The following is a 23,842-nucleotide window of genomic DNA, read 5'->3' on the forward strand; positions in this document are numbered from 1 at the left end:
GAGGGAAGGGGGAGGGAGGTGAAAAAGGAGAGGGGCAGGCTTTATGGAGCAGCAGGGGGTGGGGAGGGGGTTGTCTTTGGGCCGCAGGGAGAATCATGGCTCCTTTCCGGGGGCGATGGGGAGCCAAAGCAGGCTCTGAGTCGGGGAAAGACATGCTGAAAAAAATCCTCTTATTTGCAGGGGTACCTTTCTGTGCCACGGGCCCTTATAAGTGGATGTTTGTAAGTTCATAAATCACACTTAGGATGGTGAAGGAAACCCATTACAAACCCACGACATGGGGATACAGGCATCAAAATCTATTTTAACTGCGACAGAATCTGGGCACCTTTCTTAACACATTGAAGAGCGAGGCCCGGGGCAGCTCTAATGAACATTAGCATTAGAAGCAGCGGGAGTGGGGCGCCTGGGGGGGCTCAGTCGGTTAAGCTTCCGACTTCGGCTCAGGTCACGATCTCACGGTTCATGGGTTCGAGCCCCACGTCCGGCTTTGGGCTGACGGCTAGCTCAGAGCATGGAGCCTGTCTTCGGATTCTGTGTCTCCTTCTCTCTCTGTCCCTCCCCAGCTCATGCTCTGTCTCTCTCTCAGAAATAAATAAAACATTAAAAAAAAAGAGAGAGAGAAGCAGGGGGAGTGGGGCGCCTGGGTGGCTCAGTCGGTTAAGCATCTGACTTTGGCTCAGGTCACGATCTCACGGTTCATGGGTTTGAGCCCCATGTCAGGCTCTGTGCTGACAGCTCAGAGCCTGGAGCCTGTTTCAGATTCTGTGTCCCCCTCTCTCTCTGTGCCTTCTCGTTCATGCTTTCTCTCTCTTTCTCTAAAAAAAAAAAAGAAAGAAGCAGGGGGAGCATGGGTGAGGCAAGTTTCCCCCTCGCAGTTCACAGAGCTCCCGAATGCTATTTGCAAACCCCTTGGGTGTCTGGGGACCCTGGCGAAACTCCCCTGGATGTTGGGATGTAGTAAGAGCTCACAGAAAGGGAGCAAATGTGACAGGGGTGCCACTGAGAGGGACAGGAGTGATTTCCAGGGATGATGGACGAGCACCCAGACAGACCGGCATCGGCAGCGGGGCCATCTGTTCAAAGAAAAACAGGAAGACTGTACCCTGCCCCTCTGGCCTTTGTCTTTGTGACTTTAACTCCCAAAGGCAGGCCCGGAGCGCCTGAGTCGGCTTCCAACTTCCTTCCCCAGTTCCGGAAGCAGCGGGAAAAACAATCTGGCAAGGCGGCATCACCCCAGTTCCTGACAACACTTCAGGGGTCCCTGTCACACCCCGATAGGGTCAGCTCTGGGGGGTAACACCCCATTTCACAGTTGAGGAAACTGAGGTCCAGAGAGGCCCCAGGTCACTCAGCCTGGGTGTAGCTAAGCTGGGCCTGGAATTCAGGTCTCTTTGGAGTCTAAGCCCTGCCTGTGGCCATTCCTACTCTGAGTTCACCACCTACCTCAGGACACCTATTCATTCATTCATTCATTCATTCATTCATTCATTCATCAAGTGATTCACCAAGTTGCCAAAACGCATCTGAAGAACCAGGGGAGAGATTTCCCTCAACACGACAGACCTGGGTTCAAGTTTTACAACTCAGACGTGTGCTTTTTGAGCTGGGTGGCTGCTCCTCTTGGCCTGGGTTTCCCGCGCCTGGAGATGGATGACCTGCGGTGATGACACCCTCCCCCCCTTCCACCACCAGGGGTTAGCTGGAGCCTGCCCACAGCAGGCGCGTAGGAGATGCTTGTTGAACAGGGTCCTTTGCACCTCCTCCCAGCACCCGGCCTTACCTGCTTACAGCCCCCACTTCCCTCTCCGCGTGAAAAGAGCATTCCCTGCCCGGGGGCCATGGAGCCAGGGGCGGGGCAAGTGTCCTGAGCGCTGATCCTGCCATGGGCACCAGTGAGCAGTGGGTGCCCACTTCAACTTCCTTCTCCCTGCCCCCAGCACCCCTCACCCAGTTTGGGAAGCTGAGACATTGATCCCCGCCCCCCCGCCGTCCCCCACCATCAGGCTGGCTTCACCCACCACACTGATGGCGGAAAGGGTAGGCCCTAGGGGACAGGGAGGCATCAGGGTCCTCTGGCCCCTGGACCCCTGCACCACTCTGCCTCATCCATTCCCTTATTGAACACCTACTATACGCACAGCCCTACGCTAGGCATTGGGGGACACGGCAATGAAGAAAGCAGAGAAAAAATCATCCTTGTGAAGCTGACATGTGAGTGGGAGAGATGGCCGCCGTGGAATCAGGCAGCTACAACTGAGGGTGATCTGGGCTGTGATGGGGGACCCCGGGGGTTGGAGGCAGGGGGTCCCAGAGGACCCCCTGAGCCAGCTTGGGCAGGGAAAGGGGGTGGCCAAGGAAGGCTTCCAAGAAGCATGAGATCTAAGAATGAATAGAAGTGAGACGTTCGCTCGGGTGAAGAGCAGGGGACACTGCGTGCCAGAGAGGGGGTACACCCGTGCAGAGCCGCCTCCCGCCCCACACAGAGAGAGAGGCGAGAACACTATGATGCCACACGGACTCAAACAGCGAGGTCCTGGAATAAGCACTGAGCAGCACGTTAGGGGAAGGGAGGAGAAAGAGACTAGAAAGAGATATTCACAGCGTGCCAACGACGTGCCGGGTGGTGGGGACCTCTTGGAGACCGATGACCGGCCACTTAGACGCTGTGGGGAGGCACAAGCAGCTGTAGGTGGCAGAGAGGTCCAAGCTGAGATTGAAGGGATGAAGAAGGGGTGAGGCGGATGAGTGAGGGGAACAGCATTCTAGGTAGTGGGAACAGCAGGGGACACCGGATCTTCAGGATCTTCAGCTCCACTCCATCACTCTGGGGGTTCAGCCACTTGCACGCAGCCCAGCCGTCTCCCACCTGGACCAGGGCGGTCCCTCCTCCCAGGTACATGGGCGCCCCCCCCCATATCCTGCAGTCTGCAGCTCACTGCAGCCGGAGGAGGCCAAAGTCCCTGCCAAGCCTGGCCTCTGTTTGAGCAGCTGCCCGGGTCACCCTAGCCCCGCCCGGCTGAGTCAGGCCTGGCGTACCCTGGAAGGAACTGCCTGCCAATCAGGTCTGGTAGGCACCGGGCCGGCAGCAGGCTCCAGGCAGCCGGGGCAGGGCCTTTACCTGCAAGGGTCTTCGAAGCAGCCTTTCGACCCAGACAGGGCTTCGAATCACTGGGCTCACAGCCCCCACCGGCTTCCTTGCGACATCAATCACCTCCTGCAAGGGCCTGGGGCTCCGTGTGCTCCCCAAGTCTGTGCCTGTGCTGAGCCTGGCCACAAGTCCTCGTGGACCAGATGAGGAAATGGAGATTCAGAGAGGTTGAGAGATTCACCCTGGGTCCCACAGCCTGGCCCGGGCTGGGGCTCTGTCGGTGTTTAGGAACANCGCAAGGGCCTGGGGCTCCGTGTGCTCCCCCATGTCTGTGCCTGTGCTGAGCCTGGCCACAAGTCCTCGTGGAGCAGATGAGGAAATGGAGATTCAGAGAGGTTGAGAGATTCACCCTGGGTCCCACAGCCTGGCCCGGGCTGGGGCTCTGTCGGTGTTTAGGAACAAACATTTCAGGGGCAGGCTCCCTGGGTAACAGATCTGGAATCACAGATCTGACGCTGACTCGCACCGGGTGAAACCGGGCAAGTGGCTCTGCCCCTCTGGGCCTCAGTTTTCTCATCTGTAAAAGGGTGGTGGGGACGGCACCCCTATGCGGGAAGGGGAATGGCAGGTGCAAAGTTGGAGCCACACTCTAGTGTTCAGAGGCCATGGAGGAGGTGGGCAGCTGTTGTGGGGGAGGGGAGGGAGGTGCCAAGGGCGAATCATGCGCCGCCTCTCGTGGGCCTTGGGGAGGACTTTGACTTTGACCCTGAATGAGGTGGGAGCCATGGAGGATTCTAAGCAGAAGAGGGACCTGATCTGACTCTGGTGTTCCCAGGCTCCTCTGGACGCTGAAGGGAGAACTGACTGTAAGGGATGAGGGCGGGAGCCGGAGACCAGGTATGAGGGGGTCTGGGCTGGAAAGGGGAGAAACCTGCCAATCTTTGCCCGTCTCCATGTTCCTTGTCCAGCCTGGCTCCCAGAAGCCCAAAGGCGAGGCCGGGACTTTAGCCCAGGAGGCTGCTGGTTGGGGTGAGGGTGACATGGGGTGGGGCCCGGCAGAGAGTGATGGGCGGGGTCACACCCGGCAGCTCCCAGGTCAAAGTGGCTGGACCACTCAGGCAAGTGTGTGGGCTGCTGACAGATACGCATGTCACACGCCAGGCTGGGAGCAGCCCTGCCGAGCCCTCATTAGCTGGGGGCTGAGTGGCAGGGAATGAGGGTCGCCCTCCAATCCAAGCCTCCCTCCTCTGGGGGTCGGGGCGGGCTGGAGAATTCTCTAAGACGCTGCCCTAGGACTGGGAGAGGGACCTCTGGGGAGACGTTTGAGACCACAAGTAAACAAGACATCCCCACATCCTCCTTCCAGTAGAAGCAGCCGGGCCAGCCCAGCCACCTGGATCGGCTCACTCTGGCCCCAGTCACATCACCAAGCCCCTCAGAGCCCCGCCGGACCGCTCTGCTTCAATCACCCTGGACTGGAGCACATCCCACAGCGGCCTCGGAGACCCCTGCGATCACTCAGGCCTGGGCAAGCGTCTGAACACCTCCATGCCTCAGTTTACCCGTCTGTGAAATGGGGACACGATCGTCCCTTCTGAGCCTGTGAATTGCAGGGCTGTGCCCAATAAATGCTTGAGACCATACTTACTCTGGATCATTGCGGTGATTGATCCGCGGGCAGAAGGAGCGTCCCCCGGACTCCGACACCCCCGGCCGCGGTCCCGGGGCCTCTCCTTCCCTGCGCCCTTGAGAGCCTCAGTTTCCCCAACTCTGCCCCCCTCCACGCNGTGGGTCACCGGAGCCCTCCGAGTCTAGTCCTTCCCGGGTCGCCGAGCCCTAGGGCGTGGGAGAGGGAGGGGCCTTTGCGACCCACCCTCTTGCCTGGCGCCGGGTTGGGATGCTCCGGGCGCCGGGATTTAGGGACGGGGATGGTGCTCTCGGAGGCCTCTGAGGCCCCTCTGGAAGTTTCCCGTGCTCTTCCCCCACTGTCAGCGTCCCGTGCCCAGCTGTCTGGGGAGCAGGGGACAGCTGTGGATGCCCCCCCGCCCCCAGCCCTGCTTCAGGCTCTCCCTGCACCGGCTGGAAGCGCTGGAGATGGATGGGCGATTGAATGGAGGGAGTGGGGGCTGGGGACCGAACCAGCTGGTGGGCAGACGGGGGAGGGGACAGGCGCCAGGCGCTGGGGGATCCATTTCTGTGGCCACTGGAGATTGTGAGACAGTCTGCAAGGGGGGGAGGTCAGACTAGGGCGCAAGAGCTGCTCCCCCTCTTTGCCTCCAGAGCCGGTCAGAGACTGCCCAGGGGTCCTCTCCACAGGGGACCTGTCTTGGCCATGCCCAAGCGAAAGGGCACCCTGTGGCTCCAGAGCTGGCCTGATGGAGACGCAAGAGAAGATCCCACCCTTGGGGACAGATACGGTGGGATAGATGGAGGAGTAGCACAATAAAATAGATTATATGTTAATGATAAGTGCTGTGAGGACAAACCAGGCCGGAAAACGAGATGGAGAGGATGGGGGCCCTTTTAGATATGGGAGGCTGATCAGGAAGGCTGGGATGATAAGGGGACGTTTGAGCAAAGATCTGAAGGTGAGGGAGGCATCCATGCCCAAACATGGAGGAGGAAATGCAATCCAAACACAGGGCAAGGCAAGTGCAAAGGCCCTGGGGCAGGAGCAGGCTTAGTGTATGTAATATCATCTGAGGCCGGCAGCCAGTCTGGAGCTGAGTAAGGAAGGGGACAGCGGGAGCAGATCTTGCAGCGCTTTGTGGGTTGTGGCGAGGACTTTAACTTGTATGCCGAGTGAGATGGGGGTCATGAAGAGTTCTGAACACAGAGGTACCCAGGTGTCAGGAGCATAGTGGTCTGACAATTTTTATGTCCTGATATCTTTATATCCCTGCATTGTCTTCTCTGTGCTGGACCTTTGGGATCTCTGAACCCATTTCTTTGCCACTCAGTCTCTGTCCTTGGGTCCTGGCTTTTCCACTCAAATAAGTAAGAGAAGTCCTAGGTCCTGCATGGGGAACAGATACTGTAGAGCCCAGGGTAAGAAGAGCAGAGAATGATCCTGGGGCCCCAGTGAACCACAAGCAAATGACTCAAGTCTTCCAGGCATCCTCTGACAGGGTCTCCGTTGCAGCCCAGTGGACACCCAGGTCTAATGCTCAAGACCTGGACCTATATTCATCTATTCATGCATTCAGTCATTCATTCCACAAGGCCATGTTAAGCCGAATATTAAACAGTCCCCCAGTTTCCTAATGAATAGGTTCTAAGAAAAAAAGAAAAAAGAAAAGAAAAGATTTTGGGGAGATAACTTAAAACCACAAATTCTTTTTTTTTTTAATGTTTTATTTATTTCTGACAGAGTGAGAGAGAGAGTCACTGTGAGCAGAGGAGGGTCAGAGAGGGAGGGAGACACAGAATCTGAAGCAGGCTCCAGGCTCTGAGCTGTCAGCACAGAGCCCGACGTGGGGCTCGAACCCATGAATCATGAGATCATGACTTGAGCTGAAGTTGGAGGCTTAACCAGCTAAGCCACCTAAGTGCCCCAGGCTCAGTGCAGAGCCCAACACGGGGCTTGATCCCATGACCCTGTGCCGAAATCAAGAGTTGGACGCTTCACCCACCGGGCCAGCCGGGGGCCCCGTAGGTTTAACTGTTGCAAGCGGGAATCGCTGTCTTTACATCACTCTCGAGGGTCTCTCACAGGGACAGCTTGCAGCCCCTGAGTTCAGAAGAATCTCAGAAACCATACCTTTTCCTGCCCTCACCTCCCCAGTTCTTCCAGACGTCTGGCAGGAGCACCTTCCTTCTGCCCCCAGCCTGTCTGACTTGGGACAGTTGGCATTTTTCACTTAAAGAAACAGTGACTTGTTAGAAGGCAACAGATAGGCATTGAAAATTCCACAGGCGTCTCTGGGATTTCAAGGAAATGTCTCCCTCCCACCTGTGTCCCCAAACATACCCACAAACGTGAGCACATGCATCTATTGCTACTTTTTTTTACCTTTTCAAAAAATCACGATATTCGACATGCGTTGAGAAAAGTGCAAAATTTAAAAAGTAGTTATAAGTGGTGGGGGGTGGGGGTGAGGGCGCCTGTTGGGTGCAGTCACTGGAGCATGGGACTCTTGAGCTCAGAGCTGTGGGCTCAAGCCCCACGTTGGGGGTAGTTAACTTTAAATTTTTTTTTTTTAATTTATTATTTCTAGGAGAGAGAGAGAGAGAGACAGCGTGAGCAGGGGAGGGTCAGAGAGAGAGGGAGTCACAGACTGAAACAGGCTCCAGGCTCCGAGCTGGCAGTCAGCACAGAGCCCGACGCGGGGCTCGAACCCACGAATGTGAGATCATGACCTAAGCGAAAGTCGGACGCTTAACCGACTAAGCCACCCAGGCGCCCCGGGGGTAGTTAACTTTAAAAAACAAAACAACAGCAAGAAAACAGTAAACGCCCAGGGAAGAAAGTCACTTGGGTCGAGACAAGGTTGGCTTCCATCTCCTGGGCCACCCAGCCTCGCAGCCCCTCCTGATCTGCCCCACTTCGGTCCCTCGGGGACCTCCCGTGCTGAGGGCAGCCCCTGTTCCTTCCTCATTTGCCTTACGCACGGGTTGGCTTTGCCTGGTTAGTGGAATGTCCCAGAAACGGGATTGCGGGAGATGCCTAGTGCTGTGTGCCGCGCATCACCCGACACAGTGCCAAGCACCAGGGCTCATCTGTGCCGTTGTCCAGGATCGGGTCCCTCCTTTTCCGTTGCCGCATACTATTTCCCGGCCAGATCCTCTGTCGATGAACACGGGAGTCCGTCCTGACCGGACTCGACTCCTCTGCGCCACCGAGAAACCGCTCGATTGGCAGATCTTCCGCTTTGCTTGATGATTACAGACAGTTTTCCAAAGGGGTTCCCCCAGCAGCAGATGAGAGTTCCTGTCGCTTCACATCCTCACTGGCAGGCAGATTCTGTGTCTTTAAAATGTTCTGGCCGCCCAGGAAGGCGAGGGGTGGGTATAAAGAGGAACACTGTGGTTTTATAAGGGATCCCTGTTCTTCCCTTGCCTTTTTTTTTTTTTAATTTGTAATGTGTATTTATTTATTTTTAATGTTTTATTTATTTCTGAGAGAGAGAGAGACAGCATGAGCAGGGGAGGGTCAGAGAGAGAGGGAGACACAGAATCTGAAACAGGCTCCAGGCTCTGAGCTGTCAGCACAAAACCCGATGCGGGGCTCGAACCCACGAACTGTGAGATCATGACCTGAGCCGAAGTTGGACACTTAACCGACTGAGCCACCCAGGTGCCCCCCCTTGCTTTTTTTTAAATTGTTTTTTTCTTCTTTTTTAAGTTTTATTTATTTACTTTGAGAGAGAAAGACAGCCCGGGGAGGAGCAGAAAGAGAGGGAATTGGGGGTGACTCCCAGGCGTGAGTCCTGAGCACCCCACAGGGCGGGGCTGCCCTTAGTGAGACGGGAGGATGCTGGGAAGGCGGGTTATGGTCAAGCCGCCTGCACGACCCCCGGTGGGCGTGCAAAGGAGCAGGCACAGAGTGGACTCAGGGGTCGGCATTGTTTGGATGGTGCCGAAAACTGGGGGCCGGAAGGGACCGCTGTGGGGGGTGAGTGTGGACACGGAAGGGGCAGGCTGAGCCCCCGTTCTTGGCCCTGCTCCCCAACACGGGCGGCGTGGAACGCCAGTGCTGGAGGGCACAGACTCCGGCCCATATCAGGGTTTGATTGTGGCCGTCTCCTGCGCTCCGCTCTGTGACGCCGAGTGCCTTACGACCCCTCTCGGAGCCTCACTCCCTTTTGGCCGAAAAAGCAGGGCCAGAAATTCCGGTTTCTCGGGCTCCTTTTGAGGCAACATGGTGACAGCAAGCCTTAAGTGAGCACTTACTGTGTGCCAAGCCCTTTGCTCAGAGCAGTTCAGTAAGGTATGGGTATTAGGGGGGCGCCTGGGTGGCTTAGTTGGTTAAGCGTCCGACTTTCGCTTAGGTCATGATCTCGCAGTTCGTGGGTTCGAGCCCCGCGTCGGGCTCTGTGCTGACTGCCGGCTCAGAGCCTGGAGCCTGTTTCAGAGTCTGTGACTCCCTCTCTCTCTGACCCTCCCCTGCTCACGCTGTCTCTCTCTCTCTCTCTCTCCTAGAAATAAATAAAACATTAAAAAAAAAAAAAGGTATGGGTATTAGGGCACCCGGGGGGGCTCAGTCGGTTGAGCGTCCTATTACAGCTCAGGTCAGGATCTTGCAGCTCACAAGTTCGAGCCCCACATCGGGCTCTGTGCTGACAGCTCGGAGCCTGGAGCCTGCTTTGGATTCTGTGTCTCCCTCTCTCTCTGTTCTTCCCCCGCTGTGCTCTCTCTCCCTCTCTCAAAAGTATATACATAGATATTTGAAACATTTATTGAGTAGCTCCTCTGTGCGGGGCTATTGCTGGGACCTTTATGGGGACACATAGCCCTTCCCCTGGCTTCACAGAGACCCCGCGGAGACCTTGGTCTAGGAGCACAGAGCCCAGCATTAGAGTCTTGCACCTGCTCCACATTTTGCCTGGGATATTCTTCCCCAGGTAGCTGTGTGGCTCTCTCTCCCTCCCCTCCCTCTAAGCTCAGCTGAAGGAATTGCGTGCCTGGGGGACCCCTCCCCCCCAGTCCCAGATTCCTGTGCTGGCCCCCTCCCCTGGGGGTCTTGCCTCTTCACCCTCATCCTCACCGACTGTGAAGGCCCGCACACATACAGGTGGCCCAGGAAGGCCCCCGCACGGACCGTGGTTACTGGGTGGGCCCTGCGAGTCCTGCTCGCCTCGTACACGTGCTAGGCCTGGTGTCTGACCCCCGAGAGTGAGGTGCGCGGTGCCCCCTGAATGCCATGCCCCCTGCTCGGCTCTGCACAGCAGCCCTGTGAGGTCGCTTCAAGCACAGATGGATAAACTGAGGCTCAGAGGCAGGAGCATCTTGTCCAAAGCCCCATAGCAGGGGTGGGACGGGGCGCCCATTCTGGATGGGAGGCAGGGTGGGCGCTGGTCCCCCAGGTGAGGGAGCAGAGGCCGGGAACCAGGGGGCCAGCCAGCCAGGACCCCTGGTGGGTGCCAGGGATGAAGAAGGATCTGTGACCCTCCTGGCCTGTGCCCTGCGGGGAGCAATTCCATCCACGTGCTTAGTGGGGCTTGGGAGGGCCCCCACCCAGCTTGGGGGGAGCCTGGGACCCCTAGGCTGAGGTCTGTGGATCCTGAGGTCTGTGGCCTGGGTTTTCTTCTTGGAGAAGGGATTTATTGGCCCAAAGTGGAGTTCTCCGGGCCTCACTGCCCAAGTGTTTGTGTCCCCAGCGGCCCCCTTCTGTCCCCGCAGGACGGTGGCTGCGGAGGTGCGGAAGCAGGTGTCCCGGGAGCGCAGTGGCTCTCCCCACTCCAGCAGACGCAGCAGCGGCTCCCTGGGGGTACGTGTTTGGGAGGGGACCTCCCCACCAGGGCCCGCTCTCTGGCCGCCCGTGGGGGTCCTCTCTGCTGGGGCTTGGTCACACCCGCCCCTCCCGCTAGTGCCCGGAAGGGCTGTCCCCACCCTCTTTCCCCGGGAGTGGGGAGGGCAGTCTCCTCGCTGCAGCCCCGTGGGTGGTCACCCTGATGTCGCCCCACGTCCTGCTGCCTGGACCACCCAGATGGGGACCGGGACCGGGAGGGGGTGGGGGATGGGAGGTACTTCCAGCTGCAGGGGAGAGGGAGGGAGCCTTAGGAATTGTCTGTCTTCGCTGCAGCCCACATGCCTTTCCTTCCAGCAGAGCCCTGCCCCTCCAGGCACCGGGTGTGACTTCCTGCTTGGAAAGAGGGGCGGGGCGGGGCCGTGCTGGGATGCGGGTAGAGTCTGAGGTCGCTGTCTCCCTAGGTCCTCATAGCTCCAACACTCTCCATGGCTCCCACTGCCCTCTTACCCGATCCCGAGCCCACACTCACCCCCAGTTCTCAGCCCCCAGGGCGGGGGCCAGAGCTGCTTTGCTCCCACCCAGGTCCCACTGACTGAAGTCGTTGAGCCCCTGGACTTTGAGGATGTGCTCCTGAGCCGGCCCCCAGATGCTGAGCCCGGGCCCCTCCGGGACCTGGCCGAGTTCCCAGCCGATGACCTCGAGCTCCTGCTCCAGCCCCGCGAATGCCGGACCACGGAGCCCGGGATCCCCGAGGAAGGGTGTGTCCAGCCCCACAGCCTCCCCATCTGGAACTCAGTTCTGCCTCCCTGGCCCCCCTCGGCACCCCCTTCCCACCAAGGTCCAGTGGCCCCAAGTTCAACTGCTTGAACTTGAACGCAGCTGGGCTGCGGGGCCTTGGCCGAGTTACCCTCCCTCTCTGAGCTTCCATGTCCACATCTCTGTAACAGGCAGAAGGGTAGGACCCACCTCAGGCCACTGGAAAGATGAACACCTTGTCCTGCCTCTGTTTGCCCTGATTTTATTTTGTGCAGGAAGCTGGATGCCCAGGTGAGGGCGGCAGTGGAGATGTACACAGAGGATTGGATCATCGCCCATAGGAGGTGGGTCTGGCCCCGGGCAGGTGGGGTGGGGGCGGGGGTTGGGCAGCTCGGGGTAGAGGGGGCAAGAAGCCAGGAGGTCGGAGCCCAGAAGAGCCCATTGGACCAGTCTTCCTGTTTATCTGCCCACTGTCCCTGTAAGGACAGCTGGACTTCTGGTGTATCGCAGGGTGGGTGTGCCCTTCCCCCCAGCTACCCACCCAGCCCTGCCTCCTCCTAGGTACCAGCACCTGAGCGCAGCCTACAGCCCTATCACCACGGAGACGCAGCGAGAGCGGCAAAAGCGCCTCACCCGCCAAGTCTTTGAGCAGGACACTTCTGGGGATGAGAAGTCCGGCCCAGAGGACTCGGTGAGGGAGCCCCGGGCAAGGGTCACCTCACGGGTATATGTTTGAGCTCCGGCCCCAGCTCTCAGTCACATGTGATGGAAAGTGATCCAAACAGCCTTGACTCCAAAAGGAAATGTATTAGGCCCGTGAAAGTTAAGGGTAATAATTATAAACATTTATTAAGCGCCTAGTGTGTACCAAGTGCTTTATGCTGGTCCTCATCTTTCATCCTGTGAGGCAGGGCAACACCCGTTTTGCTGATAAGAAACCGAGGCCCAGGGCCCAGCTGCTTAAGCATCTGGCTTCGGCTCAGAGCATGATCTCACGGTGTATGAGTTCGAGCCCCGCGTTGGGGCTCTGTGCTGACAGCCCAGAGCTGGGAGCCTGTTTCAGATTCTGTGTCTTCATCTCTCCCTCTGCCCCTTTCTCACTCACGCTCTGTTTCTCTCTCAAAAATAAATGTTAAAAAAAAAAAAAAGGCACAGCAACGTGATTAGGAGAACATCACCGGCCTCCTGGGTCTTGAAGCCTGAATTTTGTCAGCCAGCATTCACTGGCGCCTACTTTATCCCAACGAGAATCTTACCAAGAATTATTGTTATCATTCCCGTTGTTACTATTTTTAGATGTAGATGGGGAAACTGAGGGCCTTGGAGTTGGGTTCTGGGACACAGGGTCACAGAGCCGAGTGGGAATGTGAACCAGGGTAGCCTGGCTCTGGCCATAGCCAAGTGTAGGAGATGGCGGCAGGGCCCTGAGCCAGTGAGCAAGGAAGACCCACTGGGAAGACCTCTCGCTCCCCTGACAACATTGAGCAAAGCACCACGGAAGGCTCTCATTGGCCCAGCTCAGACATGGCCTTACTTTGCCACCAATCCCGGACCCGCAGATACTGTGTTCTGATTGGCCTGATGAGTAGGCTTAGAAGTAGCGTTCCCCCAACAGCAGTAAAGGAGGGGCAGAAGGTTCTAGAAAGAGGCTTAGCAAAGCCTCAAAGTGACCCTTGTAGTGGTAACCCCACCCCTTGGCCCTCAGCTTTCCCATCCATAGATTGGGCATGAGGACAGTCTCCCTTGAGTGGGGTGAAGGCGCATCCAGCTGGCGCTCAGTGCTTGTGCATTCTCCACGGGCAGGATGACCCCCGGCACTCCTCAGGCTCCCCGGATGACACCCCTCGAAGCAGCGGGGCCTCCGGCATCTTCGACCTGAGGAATCTGGCTGCCGACTCACTGCTGCCCTCGCTGCTGGAGCGCACAGCCCCAGAAGACGTGGACCGACGGAACGAGGCCTTGCGGCGCCAGCACCGGCCCCGCGCCCTGCTGACCCTCTACCCGGCCCCCGATGAGGTGGGTGCCCACAGGCCCTGAGGCCAACACCCATGCGACCGACTCTGTGTATTGTCCCACCAACATTCACTGGATGTCTACTGTATACTCTGTTTTTTAATTCAGTTCTTTTTATTGGATACCTACTACACGCCCTTATGTTTATTCAGCCAGCACTTATTGGATACCTACCATGTACCACTATATTCATTCAACCAATACTTAACGTATGCCTCTCTATAGCCCTTTCTCTTTTTTTTTTTTTAATTTTTTAAAAATGTTTTTATTTATTTCTAGGAGAGAGAGAGAGAGAGACAGTGTGAGCAGGGGAGGGTCAGAGAGAGAGGGAGATACAGACTCTGAAACAGGCTCCAGGCTCTGAGCTGGCAGTCAGCACAGAGCCGGACGCGGGGCTCGAACCCACGAACCGCGAGATCATGACCTAAGCGAAAGTCGAGGGCTTAACCGACTAAGCCACCCAGGCGCCCCATCTATAGCCCTTTCTTTTTTTTTTTTTTTAAATGTTTTATTTATTTCGAGGAGAGAGAGAGAGAGAGAGAGACAGCGTGAGCAGGGGAGGGTCAGAGAGAGAGGGAGATACAGACTCTGAAACAGGCTCCAGGCTCTGAGCTGGCAGTCAGCACAGAGCCGGACGCGGGGCTCGAACCCACGAACCGCGAGATCATGACCTAAGTGAAAGTCAGACGCTTAACCGACTAAGCCACTCAGGTGCCCCTATAGCCCTTTCTTTAATCAACCAATTGAATTGGGGCACCTGGGGGGCTCAGTTTGTTGAGTGTGCGACTCTTGGTTTTGGCTCAGGTCATGATCATGGGATGGAGTCTCATGTTTGGCTCTGTGCTGAGCATGGGGGCTGCATAAGATTCTGTCTCTCTCGTGGGCACTTGGCTCAGTCAAGTGTCCGACCTCTGCTCAGATCATGATCTCGTGGCCCATGCAGGGTTCAAGCCCCGCATCAGGCTCTGATGCTGACAGTTCAGAGCCTGGAGCCTGCTTTGGATTCTGTGCCTCCCACTCTCTCTGCCCCTCCTCCACTCTCTCTCTCTTAAAAATAAAATAAAACATTAAAAGAATTTTTTTTTAATTTTTTTAAATGTTTTATTTATTTCTAGGAGAGAGAGAGACAGCATGAGCAGGGGAGGGTCAGAGAGAGAGGGAGTCACAGACTGAAACAGGCTCCAGGCTCTGAGCTGGCACAGAGTCAGGCTCCAGGCTCTGAGTCAGCACAGAGCCCGACGCGGGGCTCGAACCCACGAACCGCGAGATCATGACCTGAGTGAAAGTCGGACGCTTAACCGACTAAGCCACCCAGGCGCCCCTTAAAAGAATTTTTTTAAAGGCTCTCTCTCTTCCCCTATGCTGTTCTCCCCTGCTCATGCTCTCTCTCAAGAATAATTAATATAAAAAACAATTTAATCAAACTGATATTTATTGAGCACCTACTATATATGACTATATTTATCCAACTAACATTTATTGGGCCCCTAGTGTGTACCATGTATTTTTATGCAGTGGCTTTTGTTTTATATATACTCTTATATTTATCCACCCAGCATTTATTGGGCACTTAATAAATATACTTCTCTGTTCAACTAATGTCTATTGTATACCTATCGTATAGTCCTTTATTTAAAAAAAATTTGTTTAATGTTTACCCATTTTTGAGAGAGAGAGAGAGAGAGAGAGCCAGCAGATGGGGGTGCAGAAAGAGAGGGAGACACAGAATCTAAAACGGGCTCAAGGCTCTGAGCTGTCAGCACGGAGCCCGACGCAGGGCTCGAACTCATGAACTGCAAGATCATGACCTGAGCCAAAGTCAGACACTCAACCGACTGAGCCACCCAGGCGCCTTTATAGTCCGTCCTTTATTTAATCAAAAAGCATTTAAGCAATTAATGTTTCTCCATTACCCGTATTTATCCAATCAACTTTTTTTGTTTTTTTTTATTAAGTAATCTCTCTGCTCAACTCAGGGCTCGAACTCACCACCCTGAGACCAAGAGTTGCATCTCCACTGACCGAGCCAGCCAGTCACCCCTGCCCAATCAACTTTTATTGGGAACCTAGTGTATACACCTATGTTTTCATTCAGCCACGTACCGAGTGCTTACTGTATACTCCTATGTTTATTCAACAGTATTTATTGGGAGCCTAGTATCTATCCGACATATGTCCAGTCAGTATTAATCTAGTGTTTCCTGTGTACGTCTGTGTTTATCCTACTAACTTTGAGTAGGTACCTACTGTATACTTCTGTATTTGCTTGACCCACATGTATGGCAAGTGCTGGAGGAATAGCCATGACCAGGTTAGACTCCGTCCCTGCCCTCAGAGGTCACAGGTGATGGAGGAGAGACCCTCCTGCCACGAAACTGCAATCCAGGTGCAGGGATGTCATGCTGAGTGGCCGGTAATTGGCCCTCACCCGATGCCCTGTGTCCCAGCCACGTGGCCCTTTGCAGTAAATAGGGCGTCGTGAGCACCCGGACCAGGTGCTTGCTCCGGCCTCAGGGGGTCAGGAAGTGGCAGCCAAGTCGTGACCTGGACGATGCCAAGGAGGGGAGAGGAAGGGGATTCCGGCCTGGGGACGCGGGAGGTGTCCGCGTGCAGAGACAGGACCTGAACGGAAGTTAAGTCAGGCGGGGGGCAGAGCCGGCCGCGGGCCCCGCGGTGCCGGCGCTTCCTAACGGCCGGCCCGGCCGCCCTCCCCGGTTCTTTGCAGGATGAGGCCGTGGAGCGCTGCAGCCGCCCTGAGCCGCCCCGCGAGCACTTTGGACAGAGGATCCTGGTCAAATGTCTGTCGCTGAAGTAAGTGTGCTGACCCAGGCGTCCCTCCAGACCCGCGAGGCCCCACGTGGGTTGTGGGGTGGGCGCACCCTTGGGGCCCCGCTCCTCAAGCCCCACGTGCGGCCCCGCGACCCACGAGGTCGTCCGTGCGCTTTGACGTGGCAAACAAGACTTCCGTTTCTCGTTATTCAAAGCCACCTGGTCCTTTTTCTGTTTTTAATTTTTTTTTAATGTTTTTTTATTTATGACTGAGAGAGAGAGAGAGAGAGACAGCTGAGCAGGGGAGGGTCAGAGAGAGAGGGAGACACAGAATCTGAAACAGGCTCCAGGCTCTGAGCTGTCAGCACAGAGCCCGACGCGGGGCTCGAACCCACGAACCGTGAGATCATGACCTGAGCGAAAGTCGGACGCTTGACCGACTGAGCCACCCAGGTGCTCCAAAAGCCACTCAGTCCTTAAGCGCCAGCTCTGTGCCAGGCTGTGTTCTCAGCCCTGCACGTATATGACCCCTTGTCTTCACTACAACCTTGTGAGGTAGGTGCAGGCGGGGAAACTGAGGCACAAGCGGGAGTCCCTGGGCCCGAAGTCACGTGACTTAGGAGGCCCGAATCGGGTCCTCGCTCTGCCAGGACCCCGGCCGGAGGGGGCGCCGGGGACCCTGGACCTGGCCTCCAGCTGACCGAGGCCCCCTCCACATCAGCCCCCCGGGAAGCGGCCAGAAGTGCGTGGGAATGGAGCTGAACAGGATGTGGCCTTGGACCCGAGCCCAGCCCTGCCCCTCCCCACCCCGAGTTCCTGCCTGGATGGGGGCAGGAAAAGGAGGCCCGGGTCTGGCCTGAGGCCCGGGTGGGCCGCCCGTCCCAAGCACGAGGGCTGGGAATATCCAGTCATTCGACAATCACTACCGACTATGTCCCCGACCTGTGACCGTGGATGAGCACACAGGGCCCTCTAGGTGGGAGGACAGGGCGCACCCAAAGGCCGGGAGACGTTGGGGAAATGAGGCCAAGAGGTGGGTGGGGCGGGGCCCTGTAGGATTTTGTTTTCCCCGCATGCGGGAGCCTCACATTTTAAGTTGTTTTTTTATTTAATGTTTATTTTATTTTTAGAGAGAGAGAGGGAGACAGAGAGTGAGCAGGGAAGGGGCAGAGAGAGAGGGAGACACAGATTCTGAAACAGGCTCCAGGCTCCGAGCTGTCAGCACAGAGCCCGACGCGGGGCTCGAACCCATGAACCGTGAGATCATGACCTGAGCTGAAGTCGGACGCTTAACCGACTGAGCCCCCCAGGCACCCCTATAATTTTAAGTTTTAAGATACTTCCTTAGGACCCACATGGTGAGTGGGGGCCAGAGGAGCAGAGTAAGATGGGCAGGTGGTTACAGGGACTGTGCAGGCGAGCAAAGATGGGTGCTCATCCCTGGGTGGCAGAGGGCACCCCAGAGGGTGGGGCACAGGGAGGTCCAGGAGTTGAGAATTTCTCGAGGGGGGGCACTCTGGTGGCAAAAGCTTCCTCCATCCCATCTGCGAAAGGGCCATATTTTCGGGGGAAAGTCTCTGTGTGAGTTACGGGTTGGGGGGGGCTTCATGCCTCAGTTTCCCCATTTGCAACATGGGACAGGCCTTTCCTCCAAGTCTGTAAGCAGCAATTCTTTGTGGCCCAATGGGAATTAGATGCCTCCCCCCCCACGATGCACCAAGGCCGGACCGGATCTCAAGAGGGAGCGGGGTGTATGGATGGTGGGGGTATTAGGGCCCACAGACTCTGCCAGAGAGTCCCCGTTCACTGTAGGTTTGAAATTGAAATTGAGCCCATCTTTGGCATCTTGGCCCTGTATGATGTGCGGGAGAAAAAGAAGGTAGGAGCCCCTTTCTTCCCTTTCTTACCTCGACCCTCCTCCTTGGCGCATGGCAGTGGGCTTCCTGGAGGTGGTGGCCCAACTGCCATTTGTGTCTGCAGATCTCAGAAAACTTCTACTTTGACCTGAACTCAGACTCCATGAAGGGGCTACTGCGGGCTCATGGCACCCATCCTGCCATCTCCACCCTGGCCCGCTCTGCTATCTTCTCCGTGACCTACCCCTCGCCCGATATCTTCCTGGTCATCAAGGTGCTCGCGGGGGCTGGGCCAGGGGGAGATAACGGTAAACGCAGTGTGGGTGCTGCTCTCATGGAGGAAGATGGACATGTCATCAAGAAGGGCGATGAGGGTGTTGTGGGGGAACACGGGCAGCTGGGCAAGGCCAGAAGAGGCTCCTCATACAACCCAAATGGGGAGAAATCACCGAGGGCTTCCATGGAGAGGTGACCGCCAGGCCGAGACCCACGAGTGGGGCGGCCTGGGGAGAAACAGCATCCAGGCACATGCAGATGAACATTTGAAACTTTTTTTAAGTTGGGAGTTTTTCAGTTTGTTAGGGGAAGAAAGACCTAGTTGGCACATTTGTGTGAGATTTTCTGTTGCTAGGAGCGACCTCAAATTTCCTTCCCCAAAACATTCTCTTAGGTTACGCTAATGGGATTAACTGAGCACGTACAGGCAGGCACTGCTCACGGTCAGTCAGGGTTCACAGGGGTTCCCACCTTGAATCCTCACAGCCCCAGGAAGTGGGGGTTGCCAGGGTCCCCATTTTACAGATGGGGAAACTGAAGCACACAGTGGGTTAGGGACCTGCCCAGGCTCCCATAACCTCCAGGTGGTCCCAATTGGAGTCCAGCCGTGCTTGGAGTGGCCTCTGTTTATACTAACAAAAGTATAAAAGTAGGGAAAATATGGAGACTTGGGTTTGGAGTGGGTTCAAAGGATGGGGAGGGGCGGCCGGCCGGGCAGGCCAGCTGCTATTGCTCAATCCCGAGGACAGTGGGAACCATGGGAGGTGTTGGAGCGCGAGCCCTAGCTGGATGGAGGGCCCAGGAGGGGTCCAGGTGATTGGGTGGGAATGGGGTGGGAGGCTGGGGTCCCGGCAGCACCTCACGGGCCCCGCTTGCCCCCCAGCTGGAGAAGGTGTTGCAGCAGGGGGACGTCAGCGAGTGCTGCGAGCCGTACATGGTGATGAAGGAGGCCGACACGGCCAAGGTAGGCGCGCGGAGGCTGAGCATGCCCGGGAAGGGTTTTCCGGGCAGGGGCACATCCTGGGTTCAGGGGCACTGAGCATGTGGGGGGGGTGTGGGGGGGTCTCCCCACAGAACAAAGAGAAGCTGGAGAAGCTGCGCCTGGCGGCCGAGCAGTTCTGCACCCGCCTGGGCCGCTACCGCATGCCCTTCGCCTGGACCGCCGTGCACTTGGCCAACATCGTGAGCAGCGCTGGGCAGACGGACCGCGACTCGGACTCCGAGGGCGGTGAGGAGGCGGGGCTGGCAGGCCAGGGGCGGGGCTACTGGGGAGCGGGAGGTGCGCCCTCTGCTGGCTCGACTTGGTACAACGTTGAGCCTCCGTGTCTCCCGGGCCCACCCCTCCTGTCTTTCATCTCGGCCGCCTCCATCACTGTCACCACTTCCCCTAGAGCGCCGACCCGCCTGGACTGACCGCCGCCGTCGGGGGCCCCAGGATCGTACGAGTAGTGGGGATGACACCTGCAGCTTCTCCGGATTCCGCCCAGCCACGCTAACCGTCACCAATTTCTTTAAGCAGGCAGGTGTCCTGGCCGTGGGGCCCGAGGGAGGAGTGCCCAGGCACAAACCCCTGTTACCCGGCTGTGGGCGCACAGGCCCCGGGGACCCAGTTTACGTGTGCCTGTCCTGTGCAGGAAGCCGAGCGGCTCAGTGACGAGGACCTCTTCAAGTTCCTGGCTGACATGCGACGCCCATCCTCTCTACTGCGGCGCCTGCGGCCCGTGACTGGTGCGTGGCCCACCTTCTGAGTGAGAGGTGTCACATTCACGCAGTCACTCAACAACCCCAAACTGAGGACCTGCTGTGCCAGACCCTGGGGACCTAGTGGTGACCATGATGATGGGAGTCATTGACAAGAAACATAATAAGACAGATAGTGGGACAAATGGGGGACATGGTGGCGGTGGGGACATGGGTCCCTAGGGCAGAGGTGATCAAATGTGGGGGCAAGATACAGCAATTGAGGGTGACCGGTGGCCGTTGCACCTAAAGGACAGCCACTAGAGGGCATCATGGAGAAGTCAGAGCTCTGATCCTGAAGCCTGGTGGGGAGGGGGTGGGGGGGGGCGGGGCTGGGAGGCTCCCAGGAAGGTGCAGACCCCCCACTCCCTCCCCAGCCCAACTCAAGATCGACATCTCTCCGGCCCCTGAGAACCCGCACTTCTGCCTCTCCCCGGAGCTGCTTCATGTCAAGCCCTACCCCGACCCCAGGGGCCGGCCCACCAAGGAGATCCTGGAGTTCCCGGCCCGGGAGGTCTACGCCCCACACACCAGCTACAGGTACGGCCTCCAGGGCCCAGCTGGGCACCTGAACGGGGGGCGGGGGGGACTCTTGCATCCTGCAAGGCAAGGTACCCTTTCTCCCAGATGCACAGACACGCAGAATGAGATACCACTACTCTGCTTTAATGGGGGGAGGGTACGCGTAACGGGTCACGTGTCCTGCCTCCACGCCTCTACGATGGGGCCGCGTCCTCTGCCTGTGTCCCCGCCTGTGCCGTCTCTGCTCCGTGGCCAGAAGCCCCCTGGCCGACTGTGGCGGACAGGCGGCTCCTTGTGCATGGTCCGCACGGGGCACGGAAGGGTCCCTCAGTGTGTGACTGGTCCTCAGTTGCACCCAGGCAGGCTCAGGCTGGAAGCGCCGCCATGTGGAGTCTGGGGGGGCGATCCGGCTCAACCGAGGCCCAGGGGCCCCCACCCAGCTGCCCTGCGCCCCTGCTCTCGGGCTGTCCTGGGCGTCCCGCCCCCGCCAGGCTCACCTCTCCTGGATCTGGCGCAGCCGGTGCTGCTGTGCTGCTAACTCCTGCTGCTGTCGCTGCACGTGGCCTGTGAGGGCCCACATGACGTGGCTCTGCTCGTCAGCGTGGGCCTGTGCAGTCAGGACCGAAACCTCAGCTGGGGCCGCCTCACCCCCGTCCCCTGACCCCACCTGGCACGGTCCGCCCCTCGGCTGTCTCTGTGGGACGTAACCATTCACTGCTACTCTTTGACCTCCACTTCCCCGTCTGTTAAAGGGGGGTGAAATAGGACTCGCTTCGTGGGATCGTTAAGAGTATACTACGGATTATTCAAGGGCAGGGCTGGGGAGTTCCTGGGCGCTGCAGAAATAGGACCCAGTAACTCCAATCGTACACAGTCATTGAGTAACTTCGTACCCACTGCTGAGTCTTTTATCTGTACGGAGTCCCTGGCTCCGCTTTGAAACATCAGCCGTCATGCTTGTTTGCAAATGGGGAAACGGAGGCATGGGAGGGGGCAGGAGTTTGGCCCAAGGTCAGATAGGTTGGAGGCGGTGGCAGTGGGAGGCAGACCTGGGGATGACCCGGGGACTCAAGGTTCAGAAGCAAGTTCTGCCTGGGAAATCAGCCTCAACTCCACCGGGGCTGGGAGCCTCTTACCTTTAAGGCCTCAAATTCTTGTTGGGCATGACTCAGCCAGGCTCCCCTCAGCTGGACTTCTAGCCGCTGCATGCTCTCCCAGAGCGCCTGCTGTCCCCGGGCCGCCTCCCCTAGAGCCTGCGCTGTGGCCTCTGCTTGAAGCTTTAGGGCGTCTTCTTCCACCTGATCAATAAATAGGGGATGTTCGTAGAATGACCAGCTTATCTTCGTTTGCCTGGGATTTGCCTCATTTTAAGGAAGGCGTCCCTGTATTCCAGCGGGGCCTTGAGCGAAGGCTCTTGGACTCTTGGGCAAACCCAGACCGTCGGTTACTTTAGACAAGTCTGCTGCACACTCCTATCCACCCCGCAGTGCCCCACGTGCAGTGCCCACCTGCATCTCCAATAGGCTTGTGCGGAGCTCCTGGGCTGCATCCCGGCCCCGGCTGACCTCCTGCCCCAGAAGCCCCAGTGCGTGGCCATAGAGGCCCACGCTGTGCCCAGCCTTTGTCAGCCGTGCCTCTGTGGCCCTGTATACGCTGTTGAGGGCCTGACCCAGCTGCAGGGTCCCGTGGAAGAGTAGGGTCAGCTCCTCATGTTGCGCTGGCTCCAGGCTCCCCACGGGGGCTGCAGAGGTGGGTCGGAGCCCGGTTGCCAGGACGCAGAGGAGGCACAGCGCGAGCATGGGCATGGCTGAGGCTCTGAGGGTGTGGCCACGGCGCCACCGCCACCACCTTTTATGCCCTGACAGCCCCTTAACCCGCGGTCAATCGTTAACCGGCCAGCTGTGCGCCCCGTGTTGCGCAAGGGGCTGGCGGTGGTGTGACCATTGCATCAGGCGAACGTCTGGCTAGGCCATGCTGAGATCACGCCGGCTGGGGCTTGGGGCCAGGTGTGGGCTGCGGGCACCGGGAGAGCACCAGCCCGGGCCCTGCTGGGGGAACTGTGGCTCTGAGCCTCAGTTTCCCCGCCTGTGGAAGGGACGACAATGTCCAGTGATAGGACAGCAGCAGCAGATCGCTGATGGTTTGCCCAGACGGGTTTTCAGCTGCCATTATGGTAGCTGGCTCCTCACTCCCCGCCCATGGGCCTGTGGTGCTGGGGTCTGGGTTGGCCTGGTTGAAAGTTGGGGGTGGGTGGGGGGGCGTAGGGTACAGGTGGTGGAGACTCTCCCAAGGCCACACAGCCTGGTTCCAGGACCCACGTGTGCCCCGGACCAGTGCTAAGTGCCATTTTGCTCCCTGGTTGGCTGTGGGCACGCGCCTCTTTTTCCTGCCTGTAAATGGGAGTGACGTTCATCCCCAGCTCTTTGGCTGCTTAGAGAAGTAAATGTGTTGTTTCACACTGAGCGCTTGGAACAGAGCTGGGCATGCGGCAGGCTCCACGTTAACGTCTGGCACGATCATTGTCACTGTCACGGTTTTATCACCGCCGGTATTTAAGCTGGGAGGCTCAAGGCCCCCATTATACAGACGGGGAATCAGAGGCCCAGAGGGAGGGTGGGGCTCGCACAGAGTTTTCCCTGGGGGAGAGAGAGGCAGAACTCTGCTGTTAGCCCAGCCCCACTTCTGATTCTGGCCTGTTTCTCCACCTGAGAGACAAGCCTCATAACCCCAGTGGCTTCTCCCGGGGGAAGGGCGGTCAGGCCTCTGAGCCCAGGGAGGGCCGGGTCGCCCAGGTGGCCACCTGGGCCACTTTTTGGAACCCTGAGCCTGAGCACCCAGCTGTCCCTGCTTGGCCCCTCCCCATGCCTCATAGTGCCCCCGAAGTCCCTCTGTGTTCTCGCCATCTGCACTGTCCCCCCATCTGTGCTCTGAGGGTGTCCGTCTGTCCCCCATGCTCTGCCAGTCGCATCTCCCGCCTGGTGCCCCAGCTGCATGGCCGCTGTCCCCCCGGGTCCCCGGCTGGGCTTGTGCCAGCAGCCCAGCGTCTCCTGTCCCCCTGATGCCCCCCCTGTCCCCGCAGGAACCTGCTGTACGTGTACCCGCACAGCCTCAACTTCAGCAGCCGCCAGGGCTCCGTGCGCAACCTCACCGTGCGCGTGCAGTATATGGCGGGCGAGGACCCCGGCCAGGCCCTGCCGGTCAGTGGCCGGGCCTGGGGGAGGATGGCGGGGCATCGTGGGCAGGACGTCCCCGGTGGGCCCCTCATGCACACCCTCCCCCAGGTCATCTTCGGCAAGTCCAGCTGCAGCGAATTCACCCGGGAGGCCTTCACGCCGGTGGTCTACCACAACAAGTACGCGGGGGCGGGGGGCAGGGCAGAGGAGGGATGGGGGCAGAGGAGGGGGGAAG

At 58.0% G+C, this 23,842-nt stretch overlaps 2 protein-coding genes across 2 annotated transcripts in view; one reads left to right on the forward strand and one right to left on the reverse strand.

The window, feature by feature from the left end:
* The first annotated feature begins 8,582 nt into the window (after nt 1-8,582).
* The window catches only part of DOCK6 (dedicator of cytokinesis 6), a 37,727-nt gene continuing 22,467 nt past the window's right edge, over nt 8,583-23,842 (forward strand). Inside the window, 17 exon segments of the mRNA XM_077767968.1 lie at nt 8,583-8,705; nt 9,825-9,925; nt 10,433-10,520; nt 11,085-11,260; nt 11,534-11,602; nt 11,820-11,949; nt 13,062-13,274; nt 15,997-16,082; nt 17,853-17,919; nt 18,021-18,170; nt 19,056-19,136; nt 19,247-19,400; nt 19,564-19,695; nt 19,811-19,900; nt 20,290-20,452; nt 23,514-23,631; nt 23,716-23,786. Coding sequence (XP_077624094.1) covers nt 8,583-8,705; nt 9,825-9,925; nt 10,433-10,520; nt 11,085-11,260; nt 11,534-11,602; nt 11,820-11,949; nt 13,062-13,274; nt 15,997-16,082; nt 17,853-17,919; nt 18,021-18,170; nt 19,056-19,136; nt 19,247-19,400; nt 19,564-19,695; nt 19,811-19,900; nt 20,290-20,452; nt 23,514-23,631; nt 23,716-23,786 — 2,012 coding nt within the window.
* Nucleotides 20,558-22,249, reverse strand: ANGPTL8 (angiopoietin like 8). Its single transcript, XM_077767911.1, has 4 exons — nt 21,943-22,249; nt 21,571-21,732; nt 20,932-21,041; nt 20,558-20,827 (listed from the first exon to the last, which is right to left on the reverse strand). Exons 1-4 carry the CDS (start codon nt 22,237-22,239, stop codon nt 20,800-20,802), a joined length of 597 nt encoding a protein of 198 aa, XP_077624037.1. The 5' UTR covers nt 22,240-22,249; the 3' UTR covers nt 20,558-20,799.

Source organism: Crocuta crocuta, unplaced genomic scaffold (genome assembly GCF_008692635.1).
Source record: "Crocuta crocuta isolate KB4526 unplaced genomic scaffold, BGI_CrCroc_1.0 scaffold115, whole genome shotgun sequence".
Lineage (NCBI taxonomy): Eukaryota > Metazoa > Chordata > Mammalia > Carnivora > Hyaenidae > Crocuta > Crocuta crocuta.

Coding starts and splice junctions, on each gene's coding strand:
- ANGPTL8 (XM_077767911.1), bottom strand. CDS start 22,239: ATGCCCATGCTCGCGCTGTGCCTCCTCTGCGTCCTGGCAACCGGGCTC. Junction 21,733..21,942: donor CAAGCCTATTGGAGATGCAG/GTGGGCACTGCA, acceptor TTTATTGATCAG/GTGGAAGAAGACGCCCTAAA. Junction 21,042..21,570: donor AAGAATTTGAGGCCTTAAAG/GTAAGAGGCTCC, acceptor CTGACTGCACAG/GCCCACGCTGACGAGCAGAG.